Source organism: Ctenopharyngodon idella, chromosome 1 (genome assembly GCF_019924925.1).
Source record: "Ctenopharyngodon idella isolate HZGC_01 chromosome 1, HZGC01, whole genome shotgun sequence".
NCBI lineage: Eukaryota > Metazoa > Chordata > Actinopteri > Cypriniformes > Xenocyprididae > Ctenopharyngodon > Ctenopharyngodon idella.
Genome location: NC_067220.1, coordinates 43384413 through 43398731, shown reverse-complemented (window position 1 = coordinate 43398731; position 14319 = coordinate 43384413). Strand labels below are relative to the sequence as shown.

The window sequence follows — 14319 nt, the reverse complement described above, 5'->3', positions numbered from 1 at the left end:
GAACCAGTGTGAAAGAAGTGCTGCAGTTTGGTCCCCTAAAGGTTCCTGTAATGTTGCTAAGGGTTCTGAAAACATTCAGTAAACGTGACAGCAGGACCTAAATAGGATCAAAAAATAACATTCTAGGATGGTCCCCTAAAGGTGTATGTGTAGAGACCTTGAGGGAATGTCCCACAGTAATAGTCCCCTAAACATTCCCAGAATGTCCTGAATGTTCCCTGAAGGTCCACTAAATAATGTCCCCCAACCCTTAAAAGAACTACACATCGTGACCATCTCTGAACGTTCTGGGAACGTTATGGCATGGCAACGTCCATGACACCAGCGGGGATGTTCTGAGAACGTTATGGGAACTTAAAATTTCTTCTTAAAATGTCTTCCTGTCGCGTACGAACGCTCTCAAGTGGACAAGACCACAAGTGTGGGTATTTGGACAGGCCCAGAAAAAAAATGTTATTTTCGAAAAAAAATGTAAATGTATATGCTTTATATAAACAAATGATCGCCTTGTAAGTGGTTCCGCCAAAACCGCACTTTCCTATTCTTCAAAAAGCTTCAAAAACTATTTTACAGTGTAAGAAGAATAACACACTGTTTGAGTTAAAAGTAACACAAAATGTGTTGTCCTTAACTAGACACAGGAGTGTGTTAAGATATAACACAGGTTGTGTTGTTTTTAACACATGTTTAACTCGTGTGTTAAGTCATCCACCAATGAAGAAAGAGGCATGAGCTTAATGGCTTGCAGAGTGACATAGCAGCAGTGTGACTGGATGATAGTTAACACATTTTGTGTTGGACACGGTGTTGTTTCTATCTCTCTCTCTCTCTCTCTCTCTCTCACACACACACACACACACACACACACACACATTAGTGTGTTAAATATTTTATGCCTGTGTTAAGAAGAATAACACACTGGTTGAGTTAAAAGTAACACAAAATGTGTTGTCCTTAACTAGACACACAGGTGTGTTAAGATATAACACAGGGATCCTGTACCATGAAGCCGGATTAGCTGGATAGCCAGGTAAGTTTCAGATTAGTTTGCGCCAATCCTGGGTTTTAGGTATCATGAAAGTGAGTTGGCTTTTAGCGGTGTTCATCACTATAGTAACTTACAACCACGGCTAACCTGCTCCAGGGCAGGTTATGTTCTGGTTCAGAGATCTCAAACCGAAATTGGGCCAATCAGATGTGAGCAAACTGACACTGACACATCCAACACAATAAAGTCACTCCCCCAGTTTCTCTTCCTCCAAATAAAAGGTCACTCTATAGTAAAACAATATTTAAAAATGAAATTGTCTGGCTTTCATGATAATTACTTTTTATGATTTATATATGATTTATATAATTATTATATATTATTATTATTATTATTAATTCATTACAAACAAGCAATTTTAGTTTAGCAGTTAAGCATTTAGTTTTAATGAATATTAATACACTGTAAAAAATGAATGTGATTTTAACAGTAAAATATTGTAAAAACGCTACAGAAAAAAATTGTAAATAGGTTAACAGTAAGTTCCCGTACTATATACAGGGAAAAACTGTAAAAGCTCTTACCAGACATTTTATGTAATTTTCACAGTAAAATGCTGTAAATTTTACAATTTTTAGAAGTAAAAAAGAACAAATCAATGTTTAATTTACAGTCAAAAACTGTAAACTGATATTCCCACAATTCCCTTTGTGACACTCCACATTTGAAAGTATTTTGTTTAAAAAATCATGTTTCTTAATAGTTTTTGTTATCAGTTATGTACATTAGGGTTTTATGTTACATCTTCTGTTGTTTAATGAATGTTTATTGCATTATTTAAGTGTTGTGGGTTACCATGATGGTGTTTTGTGTTTGCGTGAATGACTCTTTGCACCCTCTTTACATTAGTATATACTTCAACCAGTGGAAAAAATTTTTGTGCTGAACTCTGATTCTTCATGTGGCTTTTTCTTTTACCACCTGCATTATTATGGTGGTTGTCAGTATATGTTAAAGGTACAAAACAGATTTTAGTAGTAGTGTGCATTGTTGAATTTACTTGTTTACATTCAAATTTTCTTGTTTGTAAATTACAGCTTTATACTGTAAAATTGACAGTTTGTTCTGTAAATGTGTTTACAGTTTTTCTGTATTTTTTACAAAATTATTCTGGCAACCACAGCTGCCAAAATTATTTTGTAAAAACTACAGAATATTTTTTACAGTGTATATACAGATCATATGTAATATAAATAAGCTGTAAATAAACTTTAAATATGATGTGACCTTACATGTTTGAGTCTCTATCACTATTATTGTCACGTTTCCGCCCACTGCTGTCTCCTTCCACTCCCCACCAGAGGTCTCTGTTTCTGTGTGCAATGTGTGCACACACACATTCACTTCACTCTGGACTACATTTCCCACAATCCTTCACCTAGGAACCAATCATGCACTCACACCTGTTTCCCATCAATGACCCTTTATAAGCTGCACTCACACACACACATTGCTGAGTATTGTTTAGCCTTTGTTCGACCTTGTCTCCGTGCCCCCTCTGCCCTCTGCCCTCTGCCCTCTGCCCTCTGCCCTCTGCCCTCTGCCCTCTGCCCTCTGCCCGTGTTTTTGACCCTGGACTGTTTCTTTGTTTGATGATCGTTTGCTGCCTGCCTTGACCATAGCCTGTGTTTTGGATTACTCTATTGCCTTGCCCTCTTGTATCTGTTTGCTGGTGTTTGACTTCTGCATGTACGACTACACTCATTTTAATAAAGCCTGCACGTGGATCTCCCACTCAGTTGTCCCGTTCCGCTCCGTTACAATTATCAACTATATAAACTAACTTCACAAGTTTTACATGCACTGATAGAGCAAGACACTTTCTTCTGTCTTACCCATGAGACTCTCCAAAATAGCCATGATGCCTATCCACAACAGTGTATAAAACCTGATTTCTTGTTTTTAAGATGAAATTCCAACTTTATTTTGAAAATAAAACATAAGATAATAACCATAACTTGATGAGATATTAATAATGAAATTTAATTCCAGTATTAGTTACCTGTGAACCGTAATGTAGGGGACAAAATTGACTGTATTTACACAAATTAGTTCAAATGGATCTCTCCTTGCAGCTTATTGCTTTCTTAATTAAGCATGTGTTTAATAGCTGTAACACAGTAAATTCCCCTGTGTTAAAGGATTGGTTTCCTTTCAAATGAAAATTAGCCCAAGCTTTACTCCCCCTCAAGCCATCCTAGTTGTATATGACTTTCTTCTTTCTGATGAACATAATCAAAGAAATATGAATAAATATCCTGATGCATCTGAGCTTTATAATGGCAGTGAACGGGACCCACGAGTATGACCTGAAGAAAAAGCTTCCATCCACATCCATCCATCATAAACGTATACTCCACACGGCTCCGGGGGGTTAATAAAGGCCTTCTGAAGTGAAGCGATGCATTTGTATAAAGAAATATCCATATTTAAACAAGTTATGATGTCAAATATCTAGCTTTAGCCAGACCGCCTTCCGTATTCAAATTACGGTAAAACGCAACTGGTGCTGCATTAGTTCCATAAGTTGAATAGGGAAGGTGTAGGACATACAGCGGAAGCTTTTTGAAGAATACGGAAGGAAGTCTGCACTTGCAAGATGAGCATTTGTGTTTATAAAGCATATACATTTTTATTTATTTTTTTTTAGATCATTTCTCTAGATATGACCCTTATTTCTCGTCTGTTTAAAGCCCTTTGAAGCTGCACTGAAACTGTAATTTTGACCTTCAACCATTTGGGGTCCGTTGAAGTCCACTATAAGGAGAATAATCCTGGTATGTTTTCATCAAAAACCTTAATTTCTTTTCGACTGAAGAAAGAAAGACATAAACATCTTGAATGACATGGGGGTGAGTAAATTATCAGGAAAATTTTATTTGAAAGTGGACTAATCCTTTAAATCAACACCGGTCGGTGTTCATAACCACCAGCAGGGTGTTAAAGTAACTTTAGATACTTTTATTAGATATTTAAGTGGTTAATTAAGTGATAATTGTTCGAATGTTGAAGAAACCTGATGATCATGAGCAAAATCACTGAAGGAAAGAGAAACACAAGAACTACAACTGACTTCAGCCACAGCCTTAGATGAAATCAACTGAAAAGACATTAAATCTCTCTTATTAGGTAATGGTAATAATGGTGACCAAACATTTTCAATAAAACATCAACATCTAAACCTGTTAATTCTCAAAAAGAACTGTAGATGAATTACAGAAATAAAGTCAGTCTGGTTAGTAATAAGAGAGATTTAATGTCTTTTCAGTTGATTTCATCTAAGGCTGTGGCTGAAGTCAGTTGTAGTTCTTGTGTTTCTCTTTCCTTCAGTGATTCTGCTCGTTATCATCAGGTGTCTTCAATAATCAAACATTAATCACTTAAGTATCTAACTAACTCTAACACTGCTTCAGTGTTACTTTAACACCCTGCTGGTGGTTCCCATATGAACACAGAGCGGTGTTGATTTAACACCGGTGAACTAACTGTGAATCATGAAGGGATCAGTTCAATGTCTCAGTATCTGATCATCTTCTCTGTCATTGAGTGTCATGTGGAGCAACTTAAAAACACAATTCATTCATTTTGTGATAATAAATAATCATTTTCTCTGATACAATATCATGAGTGGATATTCAGATGAAAGTAAAATGTAAAAGTTTTCTCATTTCTATAATCACCTCATGACATCCTGTTTCTCACGATGTTGAATTAGGGAAATCTGGGCCACCAAACCTCAGATGTGTTCATGTCTTGCTCCATCAAAAGCAGCTCAATGTCTATTTGACCTAATTCTAGCTGTTATCATTGATAAGATCAGATTTACTGACTTTAACTGATGACAAATGCCAGTAACAGAGAAGTTTTGACTGTCCTGGGAAGAAAGTATGATCTTCTGAGCTTATAATCATTCAGATCTCAACTCAAAGTTAAATGGGTGTTAATTTATTTATTCAATCTTAGTGAACACATGGCTAAAACCTACATAAATACTGAGTAAATGGCTATATACTTATCTTGTCTTATATTGTCACCCAATTACCTTCCAGGTAATTGTCATCAATACACTGGTCCAGTTATGCCCGTTTTAGGGTGTTTTACCAGCCACAGATTCCTTTCATTGGCTTTTGTAGCTGCAAACATGATCATGGAAAAGAATTTGGAGAAAAAGAAAATCTGCTCTGACTACATTAATGTGTAATAAACATGCAGTTATATTGTGAGTTTACAGAGAGCTTCAATGTGGGAATGAAATCTATATTTATCTGCACTAATGAAACCACTTCTGTGTAGGTTTAGCACTGTTTAAAAACACGACACACATTTTAAAGACCTCCTCTGTGAACACATACTGTACTGTAACACTAAGTTAGAGCAAATAATGGAATAAGGGACCTTTTGTGTATGCAGAAATAATTATAACAGATCAGGACCTCCAACACAGAGACCTCGCCGCCAGACTGAAGCAAAAGCTCGAAAGCAAAGTAAGCAGAACGTTTACTTTGAAGCAGAGATAATGTTGTGTTTGTGAAGTGTTAGATAAAATTTAAATAATGGTTTTCTAGGAGCAATGTATCAATGTTTCTTCTTTTATATTAAATGTATAAACACAGAATTATTTTTCTATTTAATTTTTCAACAAGTTCTGGTTACATATTTTATTGTCTACTGTAGCAATTCTAGACTTACTTACAACTTACAACGTCAAACATTATGATATGAAGTGCATTGTCGTTAATTGATATTTGTGTGTTTTCTCTCTGTTTGTCAGGAGGAAGTAGGTGTTTGGTGATGTTGACAGTGTGTCTCGGGCTCATTTGTGTTCTTCTGCTGGTCTTCATCATACTGCAGCACATCTCCATCACAGCAGAGAGAGAATCTCTGTTCAAGAGTAACAAGAACACAGTTGAAGAGTTCAATCAGACCATCAACAGATTACAGCACAATTACACTGATCTAATGACTGAAAAAGACCAACTGAAGAAAAGTTTCAGTCAGAAGAACCTGCAACTGGAGACCAGAGTCAAAGATCTCACTGCTGAGAAAAGCCAGTTACAGGGAAGTGTCGATGCTTTGAATCCGAAGAAACTGGAGTTAGAAAGCAAAGTCACGTCTTTGAGTGATGAAGTGAAGATAAAAGGTTGTAAAGAAGGTTAGTACAAATCAGTTTGTGAGCTTTTTTTAAGGTTTTTTATTTATTTATTTATTTTTTAATGTATAGGAGGAGCTGATCTGGTCATTATCAACACTGAAGAGAAGCAGGTGAGTTTGTGTGAGTGTCTGTTCATGAATGAGAGAATCACACTTATTCCTGTTTTTATTCACACACAGAGACACATATCTTCATTAGTCAAGGAAAGTGCGTGGATTGGTTTGTCTGACATTGAGAACGAGGGCAACATGAAATGGGTGGATAATTCAACACTGAAACAAGGGTAAGTGACAAAACACTCACAGAAAATCACTAAGGATTTCTCACACTCTAAAAACAACCAATGGGTTGTTTGTATATAGGACTGAGCACATGTTGGGCTAATCTTATCCAGCAAGTTGGGTTGTTTAATTAACCCTGCATAATGGGTTGATTTTATTAATTCATTTTTACAATAATACTGTAGTATAGTACATACAGCATTTACAGCATTTTATACCATTGTTTTTATACAATGTTACCTACATTTAAATGTTTAACAAACATTATAGAAGTAAAAAATAAACATTTAAAACTAATTAAAGTGTAATCAACCAGTATATGCTGTGACTGACTCCATAACCTGCTCGTAAACACACAGTGCTGAGTTCTGAGAACATTTTTTTTAAAAATCCAAAGTGTTTAGATTCAGTATTTTTACGAATAAAATCATTTCTTTTTTATGCAAGGCATCAGGGATTTCCATCATGCGAAAAGACCGATGCGACACTCATTTAGGTGACTCACATCGCATCCCTGTATGTCACTTTGCATAAAATTAATGGATTTACAGCACAGCAACTATTTTATAGATTAAATAAAATGTACACGAAACTGTATTTCACAGAAGAAATACACCAATACAGCGCTGCCATGAACTGCTCTGTCCTGAAGAGGATGAAAACAGCGAAAATGCTAAATATTTATAACTCAACTGCAAAACTACACAAACTGAAAAATATGACTATAAAAAATGACCCAACCATTGTTTGGGTTGAAAAAATAACCTAGCAATTTTTTTTTTTTTTTTTTTTTTTTTTTTTGAGTATTTTAAAAATAAGACCATCACAACCTTCAGAAAACATTTTAAAACATTCCACATGCATTGAAGCATCACAGACTCTTCCTATAAAAAAAAAAAAATAAAAAAAAATCTTCTTGAAATTAAATTAAATTATTAAATCTTCTGGGCCACACTATGTTTCATTCTGCTCTAGTTTCTGTGCTTCTTCAGTTTTTTTCATTGCGGAACTGTGAGTTTGTTGTTTCATGAATTGATTGTGATGCTTTTCTTTTGTTTTTTGTTACTTATTTGCCACTTTGTTTAAAAGCATCTGCATAAAGTAAATGTAATATCATTTCTTGGTTGCCGAATGAACTTTTGGGTAATAGAAATAACTGAGATCTGTTATATTTTCTTCAGGTTTTGGTCCAGGGGTGAACCAAATGACCAGTTTGGGGGGGAGGACTGTGTTGAACTGAAGTCTTTTTTTTCTTCTTCAGACCTGAACAGCTGGAATGATGCTCCATGTTCAATGAGAAAAAAAGCAATTTGTGAGAAATAGAGTTCGTCCTTCTTATGCTTTTACTGTTATCTTATGGAATCATTCTTACTGTGGTCACAAAACTTATAATTGAGGTTCCTGCTTTTTAAAATAATCCACTACTTTCATTTTATTGAAACCACTTGATATTAATTTTATTTCATAATTTTTTTATAATATACAAAGTCGATATTCAGATTAAAGGAAATGTAAAATCGTCATTATTTTCTTATTCCTGTAATAAACTCACAGCATCCTGTTTCTCACGGGGGTAATCTAGTACAGTGGCTAATGTGGCACACCAAACACCTGATGTCTTGCTCCATCACAAGCAGATCTATTTCTAGCTGTTATCGTGCATCTCATCACAGTAAATTACAGAATATGGTCTAAAGTGCCCCAGATTGCCCTGATTCACTCAGCTATTCTTAAACTAAGTGTATGTGAAACTGCTTTTGAGTTGTATTGATATCTTTTTGAATAAAATTGTTAAAAACCACCATGTTTGGAGATGATAATGCACTTCTTATTGGAAATTATTTACTGTTATTATTATTATTATTATTATTATTATTATTGCTCGAAAGAACACACAAAATGTCAAACAAGTCTCAATAAGACAAAGAATTCCAAGGAGTCCAAATAACAGCAAACAAAGAATAAATAAACAACATAAACCTAAAGAAACATTAAAAAAGAAAAAAAGAAATTAAATACACAAATAAAATATTACACAAGGGGTTTATCATCAAAGAATACCTTCAAAAGATTACATAGTTTAAGGGCTTTTTTGTTACATATGAGTTTTGAAGATCATTAAATCTTTACAGAAAAGTAAGAATGTTATAATTGGAATTCACCCGAAGCCTCACTTTCTGTTTAGTGATTCCAGAGACTTTAGTGCGCTTTGTTTTGTTTGTTGAATTGACCATTTCCATAGACCTGTCCCCCTTACCCAGCTAGAATTATTTTATGTTCTGGGAATGTTTTCAGCGGCAAGTTTTATTTTTGTTCCCAGAATATTCTGCTAAAATGTAGGATAACATTCTCTAAAAACATTCTAATTATGTTTAGTGATAAGATTGCAAGAACATTATCTCCTAACATTCTTATAAAGTTTTAGCGGGAAGCTTCCCATTTGGGTACTGGATATGGACTCACATTGCTCAGACGTCAAAGTTTGGTTGAAAATGAAAACCCATCCTTTGTTGGAGTCAAGCTCCAGCGTCATTAAACAATTCCAAAAACAGCATTACCAGCTTCACTTATTATAAACCAGATTGACTTTATTTCTGTCATATTTCTTCAGAAGTTCTTATAATAATAGTTGGTTTGATGTGTTTGCTTTAGTTGGGCAGTTTGACACTCGACTTTTCGGTGTTAGTTTTTAATTCAAACTGTGTTTGTTATGGCAAGAACAGCAAGAGAAATATGATCGGATGATGTTGGCTACTTGTTAATGATTAAGATATAATCATCATGTAATCTATGTTATAAATTTCATATTATTGATTTTAACCATGTGTTTTTACAGCATGAGATCCAACAGCATTTTAATCAGATAATCTGTAGAATTTTAAAAACACATTGTACACAAATTATTTGGAACAAATGAACCACTTAGACCAGTGGTCTCAAACTTAATTTCTGGAGGGCCACAGCTCTGCAGAGTTTAGCTCCAACCAGCTCCAACTCACACCTGTTTGGAAGTTTCTAGTAATCCTTGATTAGCTGGATCAGGTGTGTTTGATTAGGGTTGGAGCAAAACTGTGCAGAGCTGTGGCCCTCCAGAAATTGAGTTTGAGAATACTGACTTAGACACAGACAAACACAGACATCGAGAATCAACATATGAATCTCAACAATGGTGGCATGCTTCATGCCACAATGGATTGGGAGCCATGGATGAGTTTTGTAGGATGAACCCAGATGAACCAGTGTCTTAATGACAAAGAAGTTTAAATCAGATTTTGGCTCGAAGGCGAGCTGAATAACTATTGTAATGGAGACGAGGACTGCATTGAACTGAATCCTACAAAGTACAGAAGTCTCAGATGAGAAGGGATTTGTGAGAAATCTTATTGTGATCACATACTTTATCTCTTAAACTATCACACATTTTACTCCAGTGAATATTCCTCTTACCTTGAAAAAAAACGTAGTTAATTTACACATTTTCCTTTTGTGACAACATGCCCCAATGGCAGGGTTTGTGCATCTCTAAGACATGACAAGCACCACATCTATCAGATAAGAGAACCTCAGTTAAAGCTGAATGTCAGAAAATGTCCTTATGTTCGTACACTAGAGGGATCTAAAGATCATTCTCACACTAGCAGATCATTAATACACAGTGTACAGTACTTGTGGACTTCACAGAATTGGACTACTAGCTTAATAAATCTGTTTATCTCTGAAAGGTTTTAAGTATGTGGAGAGTGTCACTTGAAGCAGTATGAAACATTTAAGAGAAAAGCCGTAACAAAGGCACAGATCCACCATTTTTCTAATTTCCATTTCCATTGTGTAGAAGTGAACAAATTTAAAAATGAAGACAGCTCTTTGAATCAGAAGACACTGTGTTGGAAAACAGGTTCAATGACTATATCTGTTAACAAATGCCAGTAGGAACAGAGATGTTATGAGTGACTTTTTCTGATCTGGAGAGAATGTATCATCTGAGCTTCATTCTGCCAAATCTCAGTCAGCTCAGAGTTAAAGGTAAATCATTTCAGTATTTCAGTGGCGCAGCTTAAAAACACTATTCATTATCTTTCTGTTAATTGTCATGAATGCAAAGGTCCAGTAAGGCTGTTTAGGTGGTTCATTTGAGTGGTCACAGACTCTTGTTAGGTTTTTACCTGCCAAAATGGGGTTTTAGCTCACTACGTGTGGTTGAATGTACAAGATGATTCGGTGATAGAGTTTGGGGAAGAGAGAGAGTTTCAGGAAGTCTATTCACATTGAAGGCCAGTGTCAAATTATATCACTTCCTGTGTAAATTTAGCACTATACATTAAATGATCTAATAAGAGTAGTCATCATTCTGAGAACCACTCCTCATCTGTGAAGACGTACTTCAAGACACAAGAACAAATAATGGAATTAGAGGACACAGCTGGACCTGATAGACACAGCCAGTGCAAAGGAAGAGCTCAAAATCACAGTAAGCAGAAAGTCTGATTCGAAGCTTTTATATGAAATGTATTAACCAATAATAAGAATTATTTTTTCTTTTTACTTGTTTAGCATATGTTCTTGTTTGCATATTTTACAATAGTAATTCCAGGTGTTTGTCATTATAAAACAAAATAATTTACTTACAAAGCTTGATTTGAAACTATTTCTGACAATATGGAGTGAATTCATTAATATTTGTGTCTTCGTCATGTTTCTCAGAAGGAAGTCGATGTTTGGTGCTGATCACAGTGTGTCTCGGGATCCTTTGTCTTCTTCTGACTGCTGCCATTATATATCAGTACTTTCAGGGTGCTTCTAAACAAGGTTAGTGTTTGTGTACATCATTTCTTTTTCCTTTTTTTCTTATTTTATGTATACAGTTTTAAAAAGTTCAGTTTCTGTTAGGATATCTGTGGGGTCCAGATGGTTTGTTCATATCCAGTGAGGAGAAGAGCTGGTCTGACACCAGGCAGTACTGCAGGGATCGAGGAGCTGATCTGGTCATTATCAACACTGAAGAGAAACAGGTGAGTTTGTGTGAGTGTCTGTTAATGCAGAGGTTCCCAACCATGTTCCTGGATCTCCCAAAACACTGAACATTTTCCATATCTAGTTAAACAAACACTCCTGATTCTGGTCATCAGCTAATTAGTAACGAATCCAAGACCTGAAATGGTTGTGTCAGACAAAGCAGAGATTCAAAATGTGCAGTGCTGGGGGATGCAGTTTGTAACGCCTGTGTTCATGAGAGGAATCTCACTTATTCCTGTTTTTATTCACACACAGAGGCATATAACATCATTCCTCAAGGAGAGTGTGTGGATCGGTTTGTCTGACACAGAGAATGAGGGCAACATGAAATGGGTGGATAATTCACCACTGAAACAAGGGTAAGTGATAAAACACTCCCAGAAAATCATGTGTATTTATTTGTTCTTGATTCTCATTTTTAAAAATAATAACATCAAACAGCTTTACCACAAAACCAAGCAGCAGAACCCAAAATACACTACCTATAAATAAATTATATTAAAAAAAATAATAATAATGTTTTTACTTTTCAGCAGTTTCACTTCTGCTTGAGCTAATATACTAAATTAACTCTTAAAAACTGTCATTGCGCTAGTGCTAGTGCAAGTACTGATAATTCATGAATTGCCTGTGACATTCTTTAGTTGTTATTTTCTGAATGGATAAAAACTTTGGTTGAACATTTGTGGTTCTAAATAATTTAAAATCTGACACATTTTATTCAGGTTTTGGGCTGAAGGTGAGCCGAATAACTATCGTGGTGGAGATGAGGACTGCATTGAACTGAATCCTACAAAACACACCCTGAACAACTGGAATGATCTCAGATGCTCTCAGATTAGAAGAGGGATTTGTGAGAAATAGGGTTTTATCATACTTATCTTTCAGTCTTATTCCGGGGGCCGTTTCACAAAATATTTTATCTTACCACTAAGAGTTATCCTAAATCAGCAAGTTATGAGCTACTGTTAGACTTAAGATGTTTTGTGAATATGGCCCCTATCACATCATTTATCACATCACATCATTATTACATTTCCTGTCTTTTAAGACAATATCAGTTAATTTAATTGCATGAACTGCTTTAATGTGAAAGGGTGATGCTGCACACTTTATATCTGATGTGTTCATGTCTTGCTCCATCACAAGCAGCTCTATGTCAATATGTCTTATTCTAATTGCCCTGATTCACCCTATTATTCAGTGTTGAGATACTGAGTGCTGTGAAACTGCTTTTGAGTTGATTCGCTTTCTCTTTGAATAAAAAAAAAACATTAACAATTTATCATATAACACATTTCATTTTTTCATTTTTTATATTATTTCATGTTTTATTTTTGTGTATCTGCTTCACTGTACTTGATGCACAACAACTGAGAGATTTCTTCAGTCCAGCAGAGCACACACTGAAGTGATCAGAGATTAATATAAACTTCAGCTCCAAAACAATAGGTTACTTGAATAACTTGCTGGTGGAAGTCTTGCTGTAGTTTTACAGTGGTGGTAAAATAGAATTTAAGGGTATTAATAATATAACACTCTTTTAATAAAGGATTAAACACTGGATGTGATCAATGAATCAAGAGACTCATCATAACAAATGTGTTTTTAAACACTCAAGTTATAGCAAACAGAGAAAACATAATGTTAAAAAGTCAATGGTCAAGAGCCTAATGAAGGCAAACACCGACCACCATAATGGTGACTAAATGGTCCATAGTTATGGTCCATCACCATAATGGTCAAATGAAACAATAAAACATCAACATCTTTAACCTCTGTAAATTCTCAAGAGAACTTCTGTAGATGCATGACAGAAATAAAGTAAATCTGTTTATTAGTTATATTAGAGTTTAGTTATAAGCTGGTAATGCTGTCTGTGGACTTCTTTAATCAGATCTTAAGAGATTTAATGTCTTTTATCTTCAGTTGATTTCATATAAAGGCCCTTTCACACTAAGCGCAATGCGAAAAAGAACTGACGAACTGACATTTCAAACTGCATGTAAAATGACTGATCACTTTCTGCTAAATCACGCATGCACTCTAGGTGGCACCGACCAAAAATGCATTTTTCCTCATATATGTATCACATATGTGGCTTTAACATCGTCCACTACATAATGTACAGCATTAATTAAGATAAATAAAATTTGGTACTACATCAGAAACACAAACTATCTATAATGCTTATAAGAATACATCTTAAAATATAACTAGAGGTACAATTAGCATCAAGCTTTGTGTGATTATTGTCTTTGCACAAAACCCACTTTAAACCATCATCGAGTGCTTGTAATAACAGATTGTGATCTAAGGTGGATTTTGATTCGATAATAGGCATTCTTATGTTTTAATGGATTAAACGCTACACCTGCTTTATCATGATTTGTCATGAACATCCTTTATTGTTATAAAAAATACCATGAGCTACATAAAAAAATAACGAAAATATATCGTCATAATATTATGTCTATTTGCCTTCATATTTCATCTGTAGAAAAAAAGTTTCTCTCAATTTTTTATATACCGAAGGGCAGGAGATATATTCACATGATTGACAGATCTAGAGCAAACACGTTCAGACTCATCACTTGCACACATGGAAGAAAACTGACAGTGCTCTTCGATCACATAATTCAGTGGAAAATGATGTTACGACCGCTAGGGGTCAGCCGTAACAGAAAGAAGGAAACGAGTCTCAATACCAGAGAGATGTCAAATAACGAGCTTTATTTACAATAAAAAGGGTTTAGAGTAGCGTCAGGGGCAGACCAGGCCAAAATAACAAACAAAACAATCTTCTTATATAAACTAAATTACCT

General features: G+C 35.1%; 1 protein-coding gene across 2 annotated transcripts in view; it reads left to right on the top strand.

Moving 5' to 3' along the window:
- The window catches only part of LOC127514848 (CD209 antigen-like protein E), a 78900-nt gene extending 66121 nt beyond the window's left edge, over positions 1-12779 (top strand). Inside the window, exons 2-3 of one of the 2 annotated variants that reach the window (XR_007930751.1) lie at positions 11750-11853; positions 12220-12363. Coding sequence is in view for 1 of the 2 variants with exons in the window: in XM_051898118.1 (XP_051754078.1) it covers positions 11750-11853; positions 12220-12358 (243 nt within the window). In the remaining variant the exon portion in view is untranslated. Of the gene's footprint in view, positions 1-11749; positions 11854-12219 lie in introns of both variants that reach the window. The other variant, XM_051898118.1, reaches the window with a different exon arrangement.
- Positions 12780-14319: the final 1540 nt, after the last annotated feature.